Raw genomic sequence first — 16,081 nt, forward strand, 5'->3', positions numbered from 1 at the left:
TAGGGGGTTATTGTTTGGGCCAGGCCATAACTTATCTTAAACTAGTCGAGGCTATTTTATACCTTGGGGTATATTTCAGATTAGGTCAGAACTGGTGCATTTAAAAGGAATGTGACCTAGTGCAAAGTGGAGAGGGTGTGAGTAGGAAAAAAATGGCACGTCCAAAGGAAGCACTAACCAAGTAACTTTTGGCAAAGTTGACTCATGTAAGGTACAAAATCTGTGCACTGCTGTCTTGATTTTAGTTAGAGACAGGAAGTCTGATTTAAGTGTTGCCGCTTTCCTTTTCACAACTTTAGCCCACAGTTGAGAAAAATATACATGTCTTCCATGTCTTCTTCAATGCAAAGGAAAGAGGTTTACAAGTTAGGGCAGCTGAACAGGGGGAGGTTTGTTCAGCAGATTGTTTCTTTCAAGAGAAGGAGCCCAGCCTCCTTCTTGGCCTGAGTCAAGGAGGATGTGCTTCAACCTGTAAAAGGAATTGAGCTCAGTGAGGAGGACAGAGGTGAGATGGTTCCAAATATGGGCATTGAGTGTGCCAGTTGTGCCCCCCCCCCCAAAAAAAAACACACACACACACACACACACACACACACACACACTGCTTGTAAAGCAGGAAGGAATTCATCTCTGCTCTTGAAGTGGTCAAACAACAAAGTGAATGTTTTTGGCCAAACGTCTATTCAGCTTTTCCACAATGCTCGATGCCGGGCAAAGGATGAGTCAGCGCTCAAAGAATGCAGAGGGGTTTTCTTAGCAGAGGAGTTTTAGCTGATGATGTCTCACTCCATTCAGATGGAGATATTGAGAGGAAGCGTGTAAGAATAGCAGAGATAGCCTGGATGCCTGTTTCTGTGTGGCTGATTCATGGAGGCAGAAAGCAGTAGCCTGCAGCAAGTGTGTTTGTATGTGTCTGTTGCATTTCTGTGCCTTTAGCAGCGTGCTAGGACCTGTGTGAGAAGAAACAGGCATAGAGAAGATCCAATACAGAGTGAGTGAAGTTAGATAAGGAATAAGTGGAGAGAAGGCTCGCAAATATCCACTTTTTCAGTCTAGATCTAAGTTGGAAAAGCATTAAAAGTTTTAACCGATACTGAACTGGGCAGGAAGACGCAGGGAAATGACATGCATTTTTTCTGAAGGAGATGCTGATTAAGGTTAATTGCAATACTTAAAAAAAAAGTAGCTGACTCTATCCTCTGAAAAGTTTTCACTATGTTATGTTTCCACCTTTGTTAGTTCTGCTTTTCTGTCACATTTTAAAAATACATTGGATATTTCAGAAAAAAATCCTCCCTGTTTCTTAAAAACACAGAAACCGCCAGAATGATCCTCAGAATCATTTGCATTTGTGTGACAGCAGTTTTGTGATATCTGTATTCCTCATTCGCTTAGTAAGTGGAACAAACAAAGCTGCATCAGTGGGAAGTTTAATCAGAGTCTGGACATCGAGCTACATATTAACCTTTATGGGGTTGATGTATCTCACTACATGAACTGTACTTTGCAGTTTGAAAGCTCATCTTCCACCTTAGGGGATAGTCACTGAACAGTTTTCACAAGATAGTTCCGTAGGGTTAGCTTTAGAGTCATGTGGGCCCAGCTAAACGTCTCTGACAGCCGTATACATGGCCCCGGGGGTGACATGAGGACAGTATACTGTCAGATGACGAGGCCCAGTGTCAACAGACCATTGTGTGGACTCCCCATGTCCGAGTCAGTATCAGAGGTCAAGTACTTTACCACCATCATGACCTTAGTTCATCATGTATTGACGAACAAGCTGTACTGGCAGGCTTTTGTGAACTAATTTGCTTTAATTATTTGCATTTGCCCAGTTTTTTCTCCCTGTGTTATTTTACTTTCGCAATGGAGAATTGACTTCAAAGCAAATATTCTCTGTTGCCAAACACAGACTGGAATTTCAGAGTAATCTACACAGAAGAGCATTCACGTTCTGGCGCTTGGTGGGGTTTCCCATGTTGCCCCCTCACAGTTAATGCTTCCCCTTTCTCACTTCTGTCCACAGCTGTTAGTCTATCTGGAGCATGACTTTTCCAGCTTTGTCTCAGCTGCTGTGGTGGAAAGAAAAAGTTTCACTCTTCACTCATAAATGATTTCTCTCCATATAGTGTTTATCCATATAACCATATTCTTATCTCATGAGCTACAGATTTTGTTTTGCCAAATTTTGAGTGTAAAATTTATCATTTGGCAGTGAATCATTTTAATTAGACAGTTACATTTTGAAAGATTGAAGAATGTACCTTTTACCTTTACAAAAAAACCATATATGAAACATTGTTCTTCTGCACAGGCACATAAATTGATGCTTTTCTCAGAATATCAATATTTATAATGTGTGACCATCATTTGTTAAATGTGAGGTCTATCTTTATCAGGCTACGAAGTACAGAAAGGAAGTGGTTTGGCTACACACAGATGTTATAAGTGACTTATTGTCCGTTCATGTCTGGTTTTGTGTGACGTTTTACAATAGAAAAAGAGGAAAATAAGTAATGAATCATGGCTTACTCATCTTAGGTGCAGCACAGCCACCTAAGCTTTACTAATTTGAGTGCGACACCTGTTGTCTTGTTTCATATTTTGCTGTGAATTGTGTTTCTTGAGGCTATTATTATTGTTGGTCTGTATCTGGTCTTTCAAAGAAAGCCACAGTGAAAAGCATTTATTCCTGAAGGCAAGAATATTTTAAAAAGCCTGGACATCATTAAAAAATAATAGTTGGCTGTAGTTGTTGGGGGGTAGCTTTTCATATTCTGGTATTATGAATTCCTGGAGGAGAAACAAGCATGATGAATTATGGGGGGCTGTCAGAGATGGATGCAGAGACAAATGGCATTACTCTCCTCAGTGTCTAGACAGCGCTAAGTAACTTCAGTCTGGTTTGTCTTAGCCTGAGGACTGATGTATTTAAATGTATGTGTGTTTGGTCAACGATTATCATGGTTAACAAGATAAATGGTGAAATGTGGATTAATCTGTGCTCAATTATTTTTTTTAACTGTAAGTAAGTTGTACTTATCCCTGCACTGTCTATACAGCAGGGTTATAGAGGAAACATCTCTGCAAGGATGCCACCAAGAGGCCTCCTGGTACAGGTTTTATGCCTGTTGAAATAGTTTGATTTGGAGAGAAAGAATGACACAGGAGCATGGTGGGAGGGTCAGGTAAGTGGAGGAGGAGGAGGAAAGACAGAGCCACTGGGCTTGACTGTACTTGCCAGCACATTTGGAGAAAAGCTCTCAGAGCACAGCCTTATACAGACATTTCCAAGAGAGCAAGTGCCCCAACCGTGCACTGTGATTTCCTGTTAACCCCTCAGTGACTAAGCTGACCAAACCACAAAGAAGATGAGGAACTTTCTCTTTTTGTAATAACAATAAGTAAAGAGAAACTATGTTCAGCTTCAGTAAATGAGTAATTTACATATTATCTGGTGGTCACTGAAACCCTCTGTTGTGTTGAACTAGTCCTTTGCTTGAGGTATTTTAAAGGTTAGTGTCTCAAATCCCTCCAGAGCATCAGCAGGCGACCGATCTGTGCTTAAGAGAAAACCTCTTAAGTCAACTGGTCACTTGGTTAGCTTGGCTACACAACCAGCTTCAGTGTCCTCACCAGGGGACTTGGTGGTCTTCGTCCAAGGAAAGACAGGAATAGATTGTTTATGGCCACGCCTGTCGTGGTTTGTATAGCACAGTCCAGTTAAAGTCAGTTGCGAGGCCTCTGAAGCCTGCTATACCCAGAGGACCGGGTCAACACGGACACACGTGTTGGCAGGTTGACAGGTGGGAGGGTGTGCGCAAGTCCATGTCTTTATGCGCGTGTGCCGCACACGCTTTTAGCGTCTCAGTGTCCGTCGTTCTATCAATAATGCAGCTGCTCACTCTCAGTCTCACTCCTGAGCCCTTGCTTTCTCTGCCATTAAATATGCATCCATTTCCCAGTCCTAAGTCTCTGTCCCCTCCAAGTTCCCATAAGCCCTCTCTGCCCAGCACATCAACAGCAGGCTTGATGCAGATGAGATCAGAGAATATTGCAGTGCTCTGTTTGATGTAGGATCAATCCAGCCATACGAGGTTTTAACATGCTTGAAGTGAGTGATGGGCTAGTCTTTGTCTGTTGAAGGATTGTTTTGAGTTTGCCTCGTCAACCTTGGAAAAATCATTTTTATGTATGCTGTTGTTAATTAACATAGTTATGTAACTTAGATCTCTGTGTGCAGGATTTTCCGTTTTTCAGTTAATTTAAGTTTAGTTGCCATGGTGATGGCGGCACGCATAGACGCAGCACCCCCTTCAGGAGACAACGAAAATGATGTTTTGAGTGTCTTGTCTATCCCAGACGTTCACTCCGCAAAACTTGTGGCCGGGAGACTTTGCTGGGCGTCAGGACAGTGAATGGTGCTGGAATTGCGGCGATCGGTTGTGATTCGGACATGCTGTGCCAACAGGGAGTCCAATCGGAGACTATGCCAGCAGCTACCCGAGAGAAAAGGAAGCGCAAACAGTGCGAATGTAAACAAAAGAGGGAGAAGAGAGCGAGAGCCGGGATCCATGCTAGGCTAAAGGCTAACCCCTCCAGACCAGCAGGACCGTCACTCCTACTCTTCAATATCCGCTCCCTCAACAACAAGCTGGACGAGCTACGTTTGCTGGGAGAAACCCTCAGAGAGTGGAGAGACTGCTGTGTGTTTGCTTTAACAGAAACATGGCTCCATGACGACATCCCAGACGGACATACAGCTGGAGGGGACGACATTATTCCGGGCAGACAGACATACAGCGAGCTCTGGGCAGCATCTGCAGCTTCACCATCGTCACACCGTTGTGTGTGTCTTTGTGTCGCTGAAGACCTACCAGGACCTGAAGAGGTTCACCATGTTCAACGAATGGCAGTGCGCATGGACACTGTGGCCCCTTCAGGAGGCAGCAAGAGTGAACGTTTAGTGTCTTGCCTTACTAATTAAATGATCCTGAAGAAACGCTCTCTCATCTTGCCTGTACTATTGTGTATGTACAGCAAAATTACAATAAATTTGATTTGATTTGATTGATTGATTGATTGATTGATTGATTGATTAATTAAGCTCAAATAATAAAAACAAATATCCAAGGTACTGTTTTAACATTTCCAGAGGATTGTGTGAATCTGCAGAAACTTTGCCATGCCTTGTCAAACTGACTGGTAAAATTATAAGTCTTGTATTTGGTTTCAAAATAACTTTGAGTGTTTTTGAAACACCCTTTGACCCTTGAGTTTGATTTTTTCTTTTTAAAAGGAAAAAAAAAAAAGGATTTTAGAGGCTGATATGAAAATTCATATTTGAGTGTTAGAAAACATCCCAGAGTGACAAATTCTTTTAAACATATACTACCACTATTGGTAGGGACACTTTGAAGGATTTTTGACCTAGAATTTTGACCAAGATGTATATTAAGTGGGGCATTGTCATATTAAAAATAAACTAGGGAAATCAGTGCTTTCAAGTGGACAAAATCAGCATTGGCAAACAGTTTCTAAATTATCTCAAGCACATCTTTGCCATTTCTCTAATGCAGTTTCTTGTTATGTATTGACCGACATTATAGAACTGCAATTTGCAATTAGCTTAGTCAGGCAATATGTCAACCCTGACAATTTATCTGTATTTATCCTCTAATCAGACTGAGGCCTCTTTACAGCATACTGATACTGCATACAATATTAGAATAAGTATTTTTAGATTCTGAGTAATCATACAATTCTGGGAGGATAAAAACAACAAAACAAAACTGACCTCTAATGCTGAAGTTCCTACCTCAACCTGTTTCATCCACTATTTTTTCTTTGTCATTTTTGTTTTGTTCTGTCTTGCTCAGCGCTTTTAACTTGTCTGAATGTTGTCCAAAGTTAGATCAAACAATACTATAATTCTTGGCAAAGGCTGCAATTTAGTATATATGTTACACAGAGTGTCTGACCCTGGGTTTAAACTGTTGCGTGACAGTCATACCTTTGATAGTATTTCATGTGGTAATGCTCCAACATGTTATAAATGTATTACATAGTGAATACTGATGTGAAGCTTTTCTTTAAAAATATATATATATTGCAAATCAAATTGCATGAACATTCAATAAAATTGCAAATGAGATATTTTCTCCATGTTGTTCAGCCCTACATGAAAGAATGTGTGATTTTTCAAGTTTAAAAATGAAGTCCCACAAATTGCTTGAACCCAGTAGTTGAAGACAAAATTTGTTGTTGCCAGATTTTTTTAATAGTTTTTCGCTAAACTATTGTAAACATGAGTAAAGTTACCAAAAAGCACAGAGAAGGGAAAATCAATATAAAAAAACTGGAGCAGCATACACTTTGGGCATAATTATTGTAAGACTTGTGCGAAAATAACACAATCACAGGAAGTCAAGTGTATGTAACACATTGCAGTGATTAAAAGCAAACCCAAAATCATTTGCTGTGGTGTTTCCACAGACAGATTCCAGTTAAACTTACTGACTGAAATACTCCTAATCATAGGGATGTATGTTGTCCTAAAGATCTGGTTGGAGATGACCCAGCATCCAGGCACTTAATGAAATTCTAATTCTTTACTCATTACATACTCTTTTGTTTATCTGTGCTATGATCATCAAAGCCAGAATGTCATTTCCAATTAATATGAACTGAATTTAAATGTTACCAACTTGTAGGGAAACATAGAAGCTGTGTGTGTGTTGTGAGTCTGTGTGTGCATCGATTGTTCAGGCTGAGGCAGTCCTTATTAGGCAGTGTTAGCAGCAGGAAGGGGGTTGTGGCTTTGGTGCTGTGTCACCGGAAGTAGCAGATTGTATCACGGGTGGGACAGATGGAGGGAGAGGTGGAAGAGATGGATTAGGGGACTAAAAGGAGAGCATGGGGGGCAAATAAGGAGAGAAGGATGAGGAGGAGGAATGATAAAAAAAAAAAAAAAGATTCAGAATGAGCCACTCTTTGTTACTGTGTGTCCTCAAAATTTAAAGCACTTTTTGCCACACAAGTAAATGTAATATTTATTGGAAGTTGTACAGGTAAATTAATACATGCAAACTGTGCATTAAATGCTCGTGTTTGTTTAGATGTTACCAGATAATTTTGTTCTCCTCCTATTTTAGAACTTTTAAATATTTTTGAGTGAGGTTTTATCATCGGAAGCTTTTTGTGGTGTTAGACTACGTTTTTTTTTTTTGTTTTTTTTTTCTACAAAGACAGATTTGTTTACTTTCGATCTCAGTGTGTGAAAGGCAAACACACTCTGCAGCCTCTTTGCTGTCTAACCTGTATCTTAAATACCTGACTGATGTGTAACTTTGTGTTTTCTGCCCACTTGGAACTATAAATAAATGTGTTGTCACTGATCTCAAAGCACATCACATGACTGTTTTCTTATGCGTGTGGAGGTGGAGGTTGATGTGGAGCAGGTGGAAGGTTCCAGTGCCTCGTCTGTTTGCCGGAGCTCGGCACAACTTCCCGTCTTTGTCAGCCTCCATTGTTGTCTCACCTACCATCTTGTTTGGGATCAAACTAATCTCTGTTTTTCCAAGCAGAAAACAACACTTTACTGCATTTGTTTTTTTTTTGTTTTTTTTTCCACGTTTATGCCAAATCTTCTCTACTATACCCTTCATTTACTTCTCTCTACTATTTGCACATGTGCAGAAGACTTCTGCATGTATGTCACCGAGTAGCTAATCATAAAGGTTGCCCCATGTTTCTATGGTGTCTTGAAAATCAAATAAATTGTACCTTATGAGTCAGGTGCTGGTTATGTCCATGTAGTGTATGTTAGAAGCCTACCACACATTCAGAAGGACTGTGCTGCTTTGACATTGTGAGTTTGTCAGAATAAGTGTAGACCAAGCTCATCTGGAAAGACTGGCTCTAATCTCTGAAAATATTTGGTTTCTAATGGAGTGTCTCTCATGCATTTATCCATCTGGTGTCTCCAGTTCTCCCTCACCTCTCTTATGTTTGTTTCTTCTGTTTAACCTGCAGCCCTCACTGCATACTTCACAAAGAATGTATAGTTTTAATGTGAATATAGTTGAGAATGTTACAATACCAGGAGTCTGGTAGTTGATATCATTTACTTTCCACAGTTATCTGTACCAAGAATACATAAATGAAATGACTGTATTTCAAAGAGATTTAAGGGGGGGGGGAGCTGATGCGCGCACAATGTCCTAACACACATGCAGACGTGTGACGTTATATTTTGCCGTATTTTAAATGTTCACCTCTGTGTGCGTTGTATGTGTGGTGAGCTGCCACAACAGATGCAGCTATCACAGTTCACAAACAGTTGTAGAAACATTTCAGGATGCAAACATTTGGACGGGATGTTGTTGATAAGTCTTCAGCTGAAATTCTCACTTTGAATTCTTTGTGCATTTAGTGTGCTTTGATAGGTTTGAGATGTTTTTTTCTTTGTATTCCAAGACACTCAAAATATCTCTGCACAAGACTCCAGATGTTTTTTTTCCCCCTCCCAAGTCACAGTGGAACTGCCACTGCCATTCCATATGGTATTATTATTATGTAGTGTTTCCCATATCTGTGGCACAAATATATCTATCTGTGGTTTAGCATCTGTGATACCCCAGAATAACAAGTAGTGACTTAGAACTGAAGTTCTTCTGATATCCATACATACAATCATGAAGATCTACTGTCAGTATACAGTAGATCTCCATAGCTGTCATCAGATCAATAAGTGACATATGTTTGTGGTAGTGTTCATAAAGATTGTTTGTCGCTGAGGTTGCAGCTGCGACCACACACGATTGTGGTTTAAATGGAGAGTACTTTTAATGTGAGGCATGTCTTCTAGCGCCAAGCAAAACAGTCTTTATTAACTGCACCACTAGTTAGATCTTCATACTCTCAAGACTCACCTAAACTGTCCTGTAAATTAATTTTGTCTTTTTTTTTGTCCTGTCCTCTGTCTTTCAGTGAGTCGAGTATTTGCCAGGCTCGGGCCACTGTGATGGTCTATGACGATGCCAATAAGAAGTGGCTTCCGGCAGGCACTGGACCCCAGACCTTCAGCAGAGTCCAGATCTATCACAACCCCACCAACAATGCCTTCAGGATAGTGGGACGCAAGATGCAGTCAGACCAGCAGGTACAGCTGCCAGCTTTGGGCTGACTATGTGTCTTACAGACTGTGTGTGTTTGGTGTGTTTGTGAGATTTTGTCTGTGGGAGTGTGAGTTGTGTGTGTGTGTGTGCGTGTGTGTGTAGGTGTGTGTGGGTGCGTGCGTGTGTGTGTGTGTGTGTGGCTCATCTGTGTCTGTCATGTGGCCCGTAGGCGTCTGTCTGTGGTGCTTACGGGTGTTTGAGTAATCAAGTGTGAGACAGTCTATATTTGTAAATGCCCATTCATTCACATTATTAGTCTATGATAAGAGACACTAAGGCTTTAGGCTGATTTTGTGGAGAATATTCTTTGCATATACTGTGATAGTTCTACTAGGACCGCGTACCAACAAGACATTTAGTGCAAGACCAACCGACACTGGTGTTATAATAAACTCGTGACCGACTGAACTATTATATCGGATCTCAGTTTCACAGGTTCAGCAAAGGGAGATGCACGTTACCTGTACTGGTTTATCTCATTTGATCATAAATCTAGATGTTTGGGAAGGAGCAAGTTAAAGAGGATAAGGTGCATTGGATTTATTGTCTCTCCCATGCTATACATTTATTAACTTGAAAACACAGTTGTTTGGTTTGTCAGTCTTGGGAAAGATTGAACATATCAAGAACAAATGTTGTGAGAGGAAGCTGGAAACCAAACATAGACGAGCTTGATGCTTTGATGATTTTCTGTGTTTGTGTTTTTTCACTCTGTAGTACTCTTCAGCTATTTAGCCAAACTCTCCTTATATATTTCTTCCTTGTACTTGTTTAGTTCGTTATAAAATGGCTCAGGTTGCTGCATTTTGAATGTAAGCTTGTTTAAATTTTATTTCGTCCAAAAAACAAGACCTGTTCAGGCACACCACAGACTAGACATAATGTGCCTATTGTTGCTGAACCCCTTTTAGCAACTCCTATGGAATACAAATCAGCACTCTTAGACCTAAAGCTAATTTTGTGCCATTCTTAGTATTCCTTTTAGGCATGACGTTGGCATAGTGAGGACGCCTTGTAAAGCCATACGAGAATGAGAACAAAGAGGTTTTCTTGTCGTTATCACCAGATAAAGGTGGGCAGTTTCCGAGTGAAAAAGCTGAGTAAACTGAGTTTGGGTGGGTCTATTCATGACTACACCCCTCTCCTCCGGGCTGCTTCAGTGTCTCTCTCATTCTTTAAACATTCAGCACTCTGAAGTGTTCCCTGGAGACAGCTCTTAAAGTGGATGATGTTTCCTGTGAGATAGTCAGTCTGTTCAACCATTTCCTGTGACAATTTGGGAAGAAGCCTGATACCCAATAAGAACTCTATATTAGTGCCTGATGGAGACATGCTGCTGGGTTTAGAGCAGCAGGGAGCAAATGAGAATAGAGTGTGGATGTGTTTTTTCTCTCCCTACATGTTCTCCCCCTTTTCTACCTACTCTATCTCTGACTGTCTGCAGAGTAATGCTTTTTTGTTGTCACACTTGTGTTTTCAATTAGTTTTATCCATCCTGGTGTGACTGGATGATTTCAACAGCACTAGAAACACAAGTGGAACCATGGTATTAAGGTTTTCCTGTGGCATTGAGGCTTTTTAAACATGCTGCGACTTAGACTTTCAAAATACCAACACTCCTCCTTTTATCATGATTCTGTAAGTGGTTGTGGTCACATTCTCATTCTGTCTTGTCTTTTATCCTGACTGAGATGAGTTTTGGAAAATACCACTGTCTGCAGTAGCAGCTGAACTTGCTACCCCCTCTTTTCAGTGCATGTTGCCCCCCTATGATAGTCGCTCTGACAGGGTCTCCTCTCCTCCCCTCTGCTCTGTGGAATCCAGAGGCTGTTAAACAAATAGTGAAATGGCGTGTCAGCACATTCAAGCAAACCCATAACATTTTTTTCCCTGGTTCATAGGCGTCACGCCACCTGCTGGGTGGAATATAAACCAGGATAATCCATAAAAAAACAAAGCAAACACCATCATTTAGACAAAAGCAGGGATGTAGGTTTGCAGAGTCCTTTAATAGTTTTTCCAGTTTTGTAATGAAGGTTACAACTCCCATAAGCTGCCCTGTGTTTTTGTTTGTTTTTTTTGTTTGTTTTTGTATTTTTTCCAGTTTGGGGTATTTAAAGATCTAAACACCTGGTTTGAATTTGGTTTGATATTTTAAAATATGAACCTTAAAATGGTTAAAAGGGTAAGTTTATTAGCTGTGGAGTTGCAGCCATTCCTTTTTTTTGCAGTTTTTTCTTTTTATCAAACCAGTTGCCTGATGAAGATCAAGGACAGAAATGTCACAAATAAGTGTATTTTTGCAAGTTGGACAGTGTGCAGGAATCTCTTAAATTTTTGGAAATGCTTTTCCATCTCCTGTGTACCCATTTCACTTCTCTTAAATCTTTAGAACCACCACCATTTTGGCTCACCATCTCTGTCATAAGGATCCTTGTTGACTCATCGTCTGTTCTCCTTTTCCCTCAGGTGGTAATAAACTGTCCAATCGCAAGAGGTCTCAAGTATAACCAGGCCACACCCAATTTTCACCAGTGGCGGGATGCCCGGCAGGTGTGGGGGCTCAACTTTGGCAGCAAGGAGGATGCTGCTCTATTTGCCAACGGCATGGCTCATGCTCTGGAAGTTCTCGGCTCAATGGCAGATGCAGGTAAAGAGTTCTCACTAGCCTCCGTGTTACATTAGCATCTGTAGCCGCTTCATGGATTTTTTTTTCATGTTTACCACTTATTGGCAACCTCAGGAAATGGCAATTATGCAATACTAGGATTGTATATTTTTTATTTTATTGACCCAAAGAAGAAACGGCACTGTGACTGGCTTAATGTTTGCACAAGTTGTAAAAGAAGTGCATCCTTGTAAATTATAGATAGGATCGTAAATGTGCAACCTGCACATCAGTAGCTTGGTAAATATCAGTGTACTCTCAGCCAACTGATATATCCTGATTACTAGTTTTAACCTTTAGTTTGAGCAGATTATTTTCTTGCACAGCATTAGGGGAATGCTTATGTATTTAGAGCAGAGTTCCTGGAACGTGCGTCCAGTTTAACAGCAAACATGATTTACCAAGACTCAAGAAAAGCAAATTAGTTTCGCTGAGACAGTGAGAAAACATGATGCATTGGCAAGGCCCATCCTGTTGTGTCTTTGTTTTGTCTTGTGTGTTTTAAAAACTGCAGTACTGGGTCTCTGTTTGGGCTTTCACAGTATGATTCAAAATTGATACCATTTGTTTTTTTTTGCTGTTAAACATGCAGCTTTAATTAAATGTAAATCTGGTTACTCAGATTACATATTAAGTTTTAGTTGAGTGTATGAGCTAAGCTTTACATTGTAGCGGCTATTTTTTCTGAGGTCCACAAAAAGCTTTACATTTTGACATTGCACTATAATATTACTAAATAAACATGACAGCGACTAGAAAACAGACCGGACAAGCTCCTGACAATAATAAAGATATATAAAGTAAGTATAAAAAAGGTTTTCTAGGGTAATATTAATCCCTGCTTATTCCCTTCTCCACTGTTATTCTCCCCCCATGTGACCTGTTTGTGACCTGTTCTGCTATAATCCATGTCTCAGCTGTTGGAAACTTGTTTTCTGTAGCATTAACTCTCTTTTTCATAGAACAAAAATGTGCTTGGAGATATGTTTTTCACACTGTGCACAGTGCTTTTTCTTAATTGTCCATGGTTTATCTGATTTATAGTGGGATTTTTTTCAGGGTTTGTTTACACCAGCTGCTTATTTCAGTCACATCTTTTACATATTTTGTGCTGCTGCATAATGAACAAATCAGAAAAAAATACTGTACTGTAAAACGTTGATTGGTGTACTCCACCCTTTTTTAGTCCCTTCATCACATCATGGATATCTGCGCTGTCCACAGACTTTGTACACTTTCAGATAGAAAAGGTGTGTACATCAATAAAAACATATAGATACAGTTCATTGAGGAGTTGTTCAAGAGCAAGTCTAGCCACTGATAGCGCCATCTAATCAATATTGTAAAATATTTTTCATTTATATGAGTTTTGTTTTCTGTGCTTTGTGTTTTGACAGGTTATGCAACCCTCCCCCGCCCAGTTTCAAATGGACCTTCTCCAGAAGAACTCGAACAGCAGCGAAGGTACCTTCAGACTCCCTTAATATTCAATTCACCTTTATTTTACTCTAGTAATTCCAAAAAAACGCTCACCTCCTTTAATTGGCATTCTTGTTGTCTGTCTTTCTGGCCTGATTCTGCAAACATGTGGCGTCTTTAGCTGACAACATTGCTAGATGTGTATTGAGTTTTCAGACTGAATTTAGATCAGCAAGTTCAACAGATCAGCAGTGTCGATGTTAAACAATAAAAAAGTAGTTTAACCACTGAATCTAGTGTGGTGCACAGTGGGGCCATGTGAAGTTTAATGTTTCTAACAGAAGCAAGCTATCCAGTGGGTTTAGTTGCATAACAATCAATAGCAAATCAAGCTGTCTTGGCTTTGCGGTAGTCCAGTTGGCACAGTTTTGCACACACGCATATGTAGAGGATTTGATGGCATTAGCCTGACACTGCTAAACCCTCAGTCAGCCTCTGTAGGTTAAAGGTTAAAAAGCCAGCAAGGTGGACGCCTCTAACATCAGCTCCACCTTCTCTCCATCCATTTATCTGTTCCTTCAGCAAGACCCAGTGTTGTGACTCCATGCATGCCTGCATTAGACTGGGCATTAACCTTTTAATCCCATTTTAGACTAAAGGGTGATATACTGCATTGTAGGAGAGGCTTTGTGATTGGCCGTAGGGACTGCCTGTCAAGTAACTAGATATCCCATTTGCTGCTGGCATGCTGTGGCTTAGCGAGCTTTGAATAAACCTTTGGAATCCAGTGTAGATGCAGGTGTTTGTGGATGGTATTTGTATTAATGGTTTTTATTAATTGGAATTTAAAGGTTATGGAAAAAAAGTAAAAGACCAATATGATCGCCACTCTTCCTTTACTGGACATCATTTTAAATCCCAGAAACTCTGGGTTTGTGCGTGTAATTGTGTTTATTAGTGTGGACCTGTGAGGGTATGTGTACATTGTGCTGTTCTGTATACAGCTGTTGTGAGTGGCAGATGTGTTGGGGGAGAGGGGAGGGAGCAGTAGCGAGCTGAGGTGGCTTGTATTAGGCTGCCTTTTCCAGCTGTGGACTTTTTCAGTGGTAGGCTAATCAGATGTGGAGAAATCAACCTTTCATCCTTTCACCGACTTCAGTATTTTAAACGCAAATCCTGATTTTTTTTCCCCACCAAATGCTTTATATTGTAATTAGACTTAGTTGTTTTGTGCATAAGCAATCGAATACTCTAAAGGATATTTAAACGTTAATTGGGTGTAGCTGCTTATTATGACACTTAAATAATAAGATGAAGCTGAGCTTAAGTGTTTTTACGGATTTATATTAATTATGATAACTTTTAGCTTAAACCTTCTGCTGTCATAATCCACTACTTAGTTTTGAGCCTGTTTACATGTAATGATAACAGATGTGTTTGTTTGTACACAGGTTGGAACAGCAGAGGCAGGAACAGCAGGAACGGGAGCGACAGGAGAGGGAAAGACAGGAGCGGGAGCGGCAGGAAAGAGAAAGACTGGAGAGAGAAAGACAAGCTGCTGCAGGTCAGGAAACACCTGGGCTGGTCAACATAACTTATCTACAATGCAGTTCAGTCATCGTAGTTTTCATCATATTTCATTATTTTCTTAGGTAATTGTACACCCCTGGGTTGCCTAAGAAGCATACTCTGAATTTCCTCACTTTAAACTGTGAGATGGCGTCTATTAAAATGTCTCAGTCACAAATCTGTGTCAGACTGTATGATGCCCATTTTGAGGCTTATCAGACTGTAATAAAAACCTAGTGATTTGTAGTGCTGCAATGTATATTTAGAATATATGCAATGTATATTTAGAACATTAGCATTAGCAGAGATGTGTCACCAACAACGACAAAGACAAGCTATGGTACCACCACTGTTTTTTAACTTCATTCAAAAAAGCTGTATTGGTCTGTGGAACTACTCTGCCCTGTTTCCTGACATTGGTGTGTAGACATGGGTCAGAGCAGCACTGTGATTATAACAAGTGGATACCTCCCTTAAAAATTTTGATGCAACCTGTCTTTGAGCCCAGACGCTCTGCTTGATCATCTGTGGTGATCTCGGACCCCTGTTTTAGATTTTACCACCTGCCAATTCATGAGTTCACGTGATGTGGTGGCGGGTGGGTACTCGTTCCGATGGGCTGGAAGTGGGCGGGACGCACAGGCAGCATTTGGCTACGAAGACCAGTTTGGGTGTTTATGTTAGCGGTCACGGCACCGTTTCCGTGGCGGGGGTGGGGGGGTGCTGAGCATTCGGTCCGATGGGGCAGCAGTGAGCAGGCGTTTCCGCCATCAGCAGTCACCATACTGTATCCGCCATTGGTGGCGGTGGTGGGGTGGGGGGGATATTCGGAGATCAAGACTGATATCCCGATTCCAGCACAGCAAACGAATAGTCAGCTATTCGGCTATACAGGTCCGGCCCTAATTTGTATGTACTTTCTTTTTCCCTTCCATACACAATAAGAAGTTCGACGTTCTCTGTAGATCCTGCACTATGACCACCCACTGTGCTTGGGATGAGAAGGCAACAAACTCCAGCAGCAGGCTATTCTATTGCACAGCTCAGGAGTAATCATTGACATTGTGATACAGCCAAATACACACGTGGACAAAATTGTTGGTATCCATCGGTTAATAAAAGAAAAACTCACAATGGTCATAGAAATAACTTGAATCTGACAAAAGTAATACTAAATAAAAATTCAATGAAAATTAAGCAATGAGAATCAGACATTGCTTTTGAACCGTGGTTCAACAGAGTT

At 40.7% G+C, this 16,081-nt stretch overlaps 1 protein-coding gene across 3 annotated transcripts in view; it reads left to right on the forward strand.

Annotated features, from left to right (window-relative positions):
- The window catches only part of vaspb (vasodilator stimulated phosphoprotein b), a 30,638-nt gene that overhangs the window by 9,078 nt on the left and 5,479 nt on the right, over positions 1–16,081 (forward strand). For all 3 annotated transcript variants that reach the window (XM_008275907.1, XM_008275909.1, XM_008275908.1), the window contains exons 2-5: positions 8,995–9,166; positions 11,652–11,832; positions 13,248–13,314; positions 14,721–14,833. In XM_008275907.1, the coding sequence (XP_008274129.1) occupies positions 8,995–9,166; positions 11,652–11,832; positions 13,248–13,314; positions 14,721–14,833 (533 nt within the window). The remainder of the gene's footprint in view (positions 1–8,994; positions 9,167–11,651; positions 11,833–13,247; positions 13,315–14,720; positions 14,834–16,081) is intronic.

This window comes from Stegastes partitus, unplaced genomic scaffold (assembly GCF_000690725.1).
Source record: "Stegastes partitus isolate 25-593 unplaced genomic scaffold, Stegastes_partitus-1.0.2 Scaffold62, whole genome shotgun sequence".
Classification (NCBI taxonomy): domain Eukaryota; kingdom Metazoa; phylum Chordata; class Actinopteri; family Pomacentridae; genus Stegastes; species Stegastes partitus.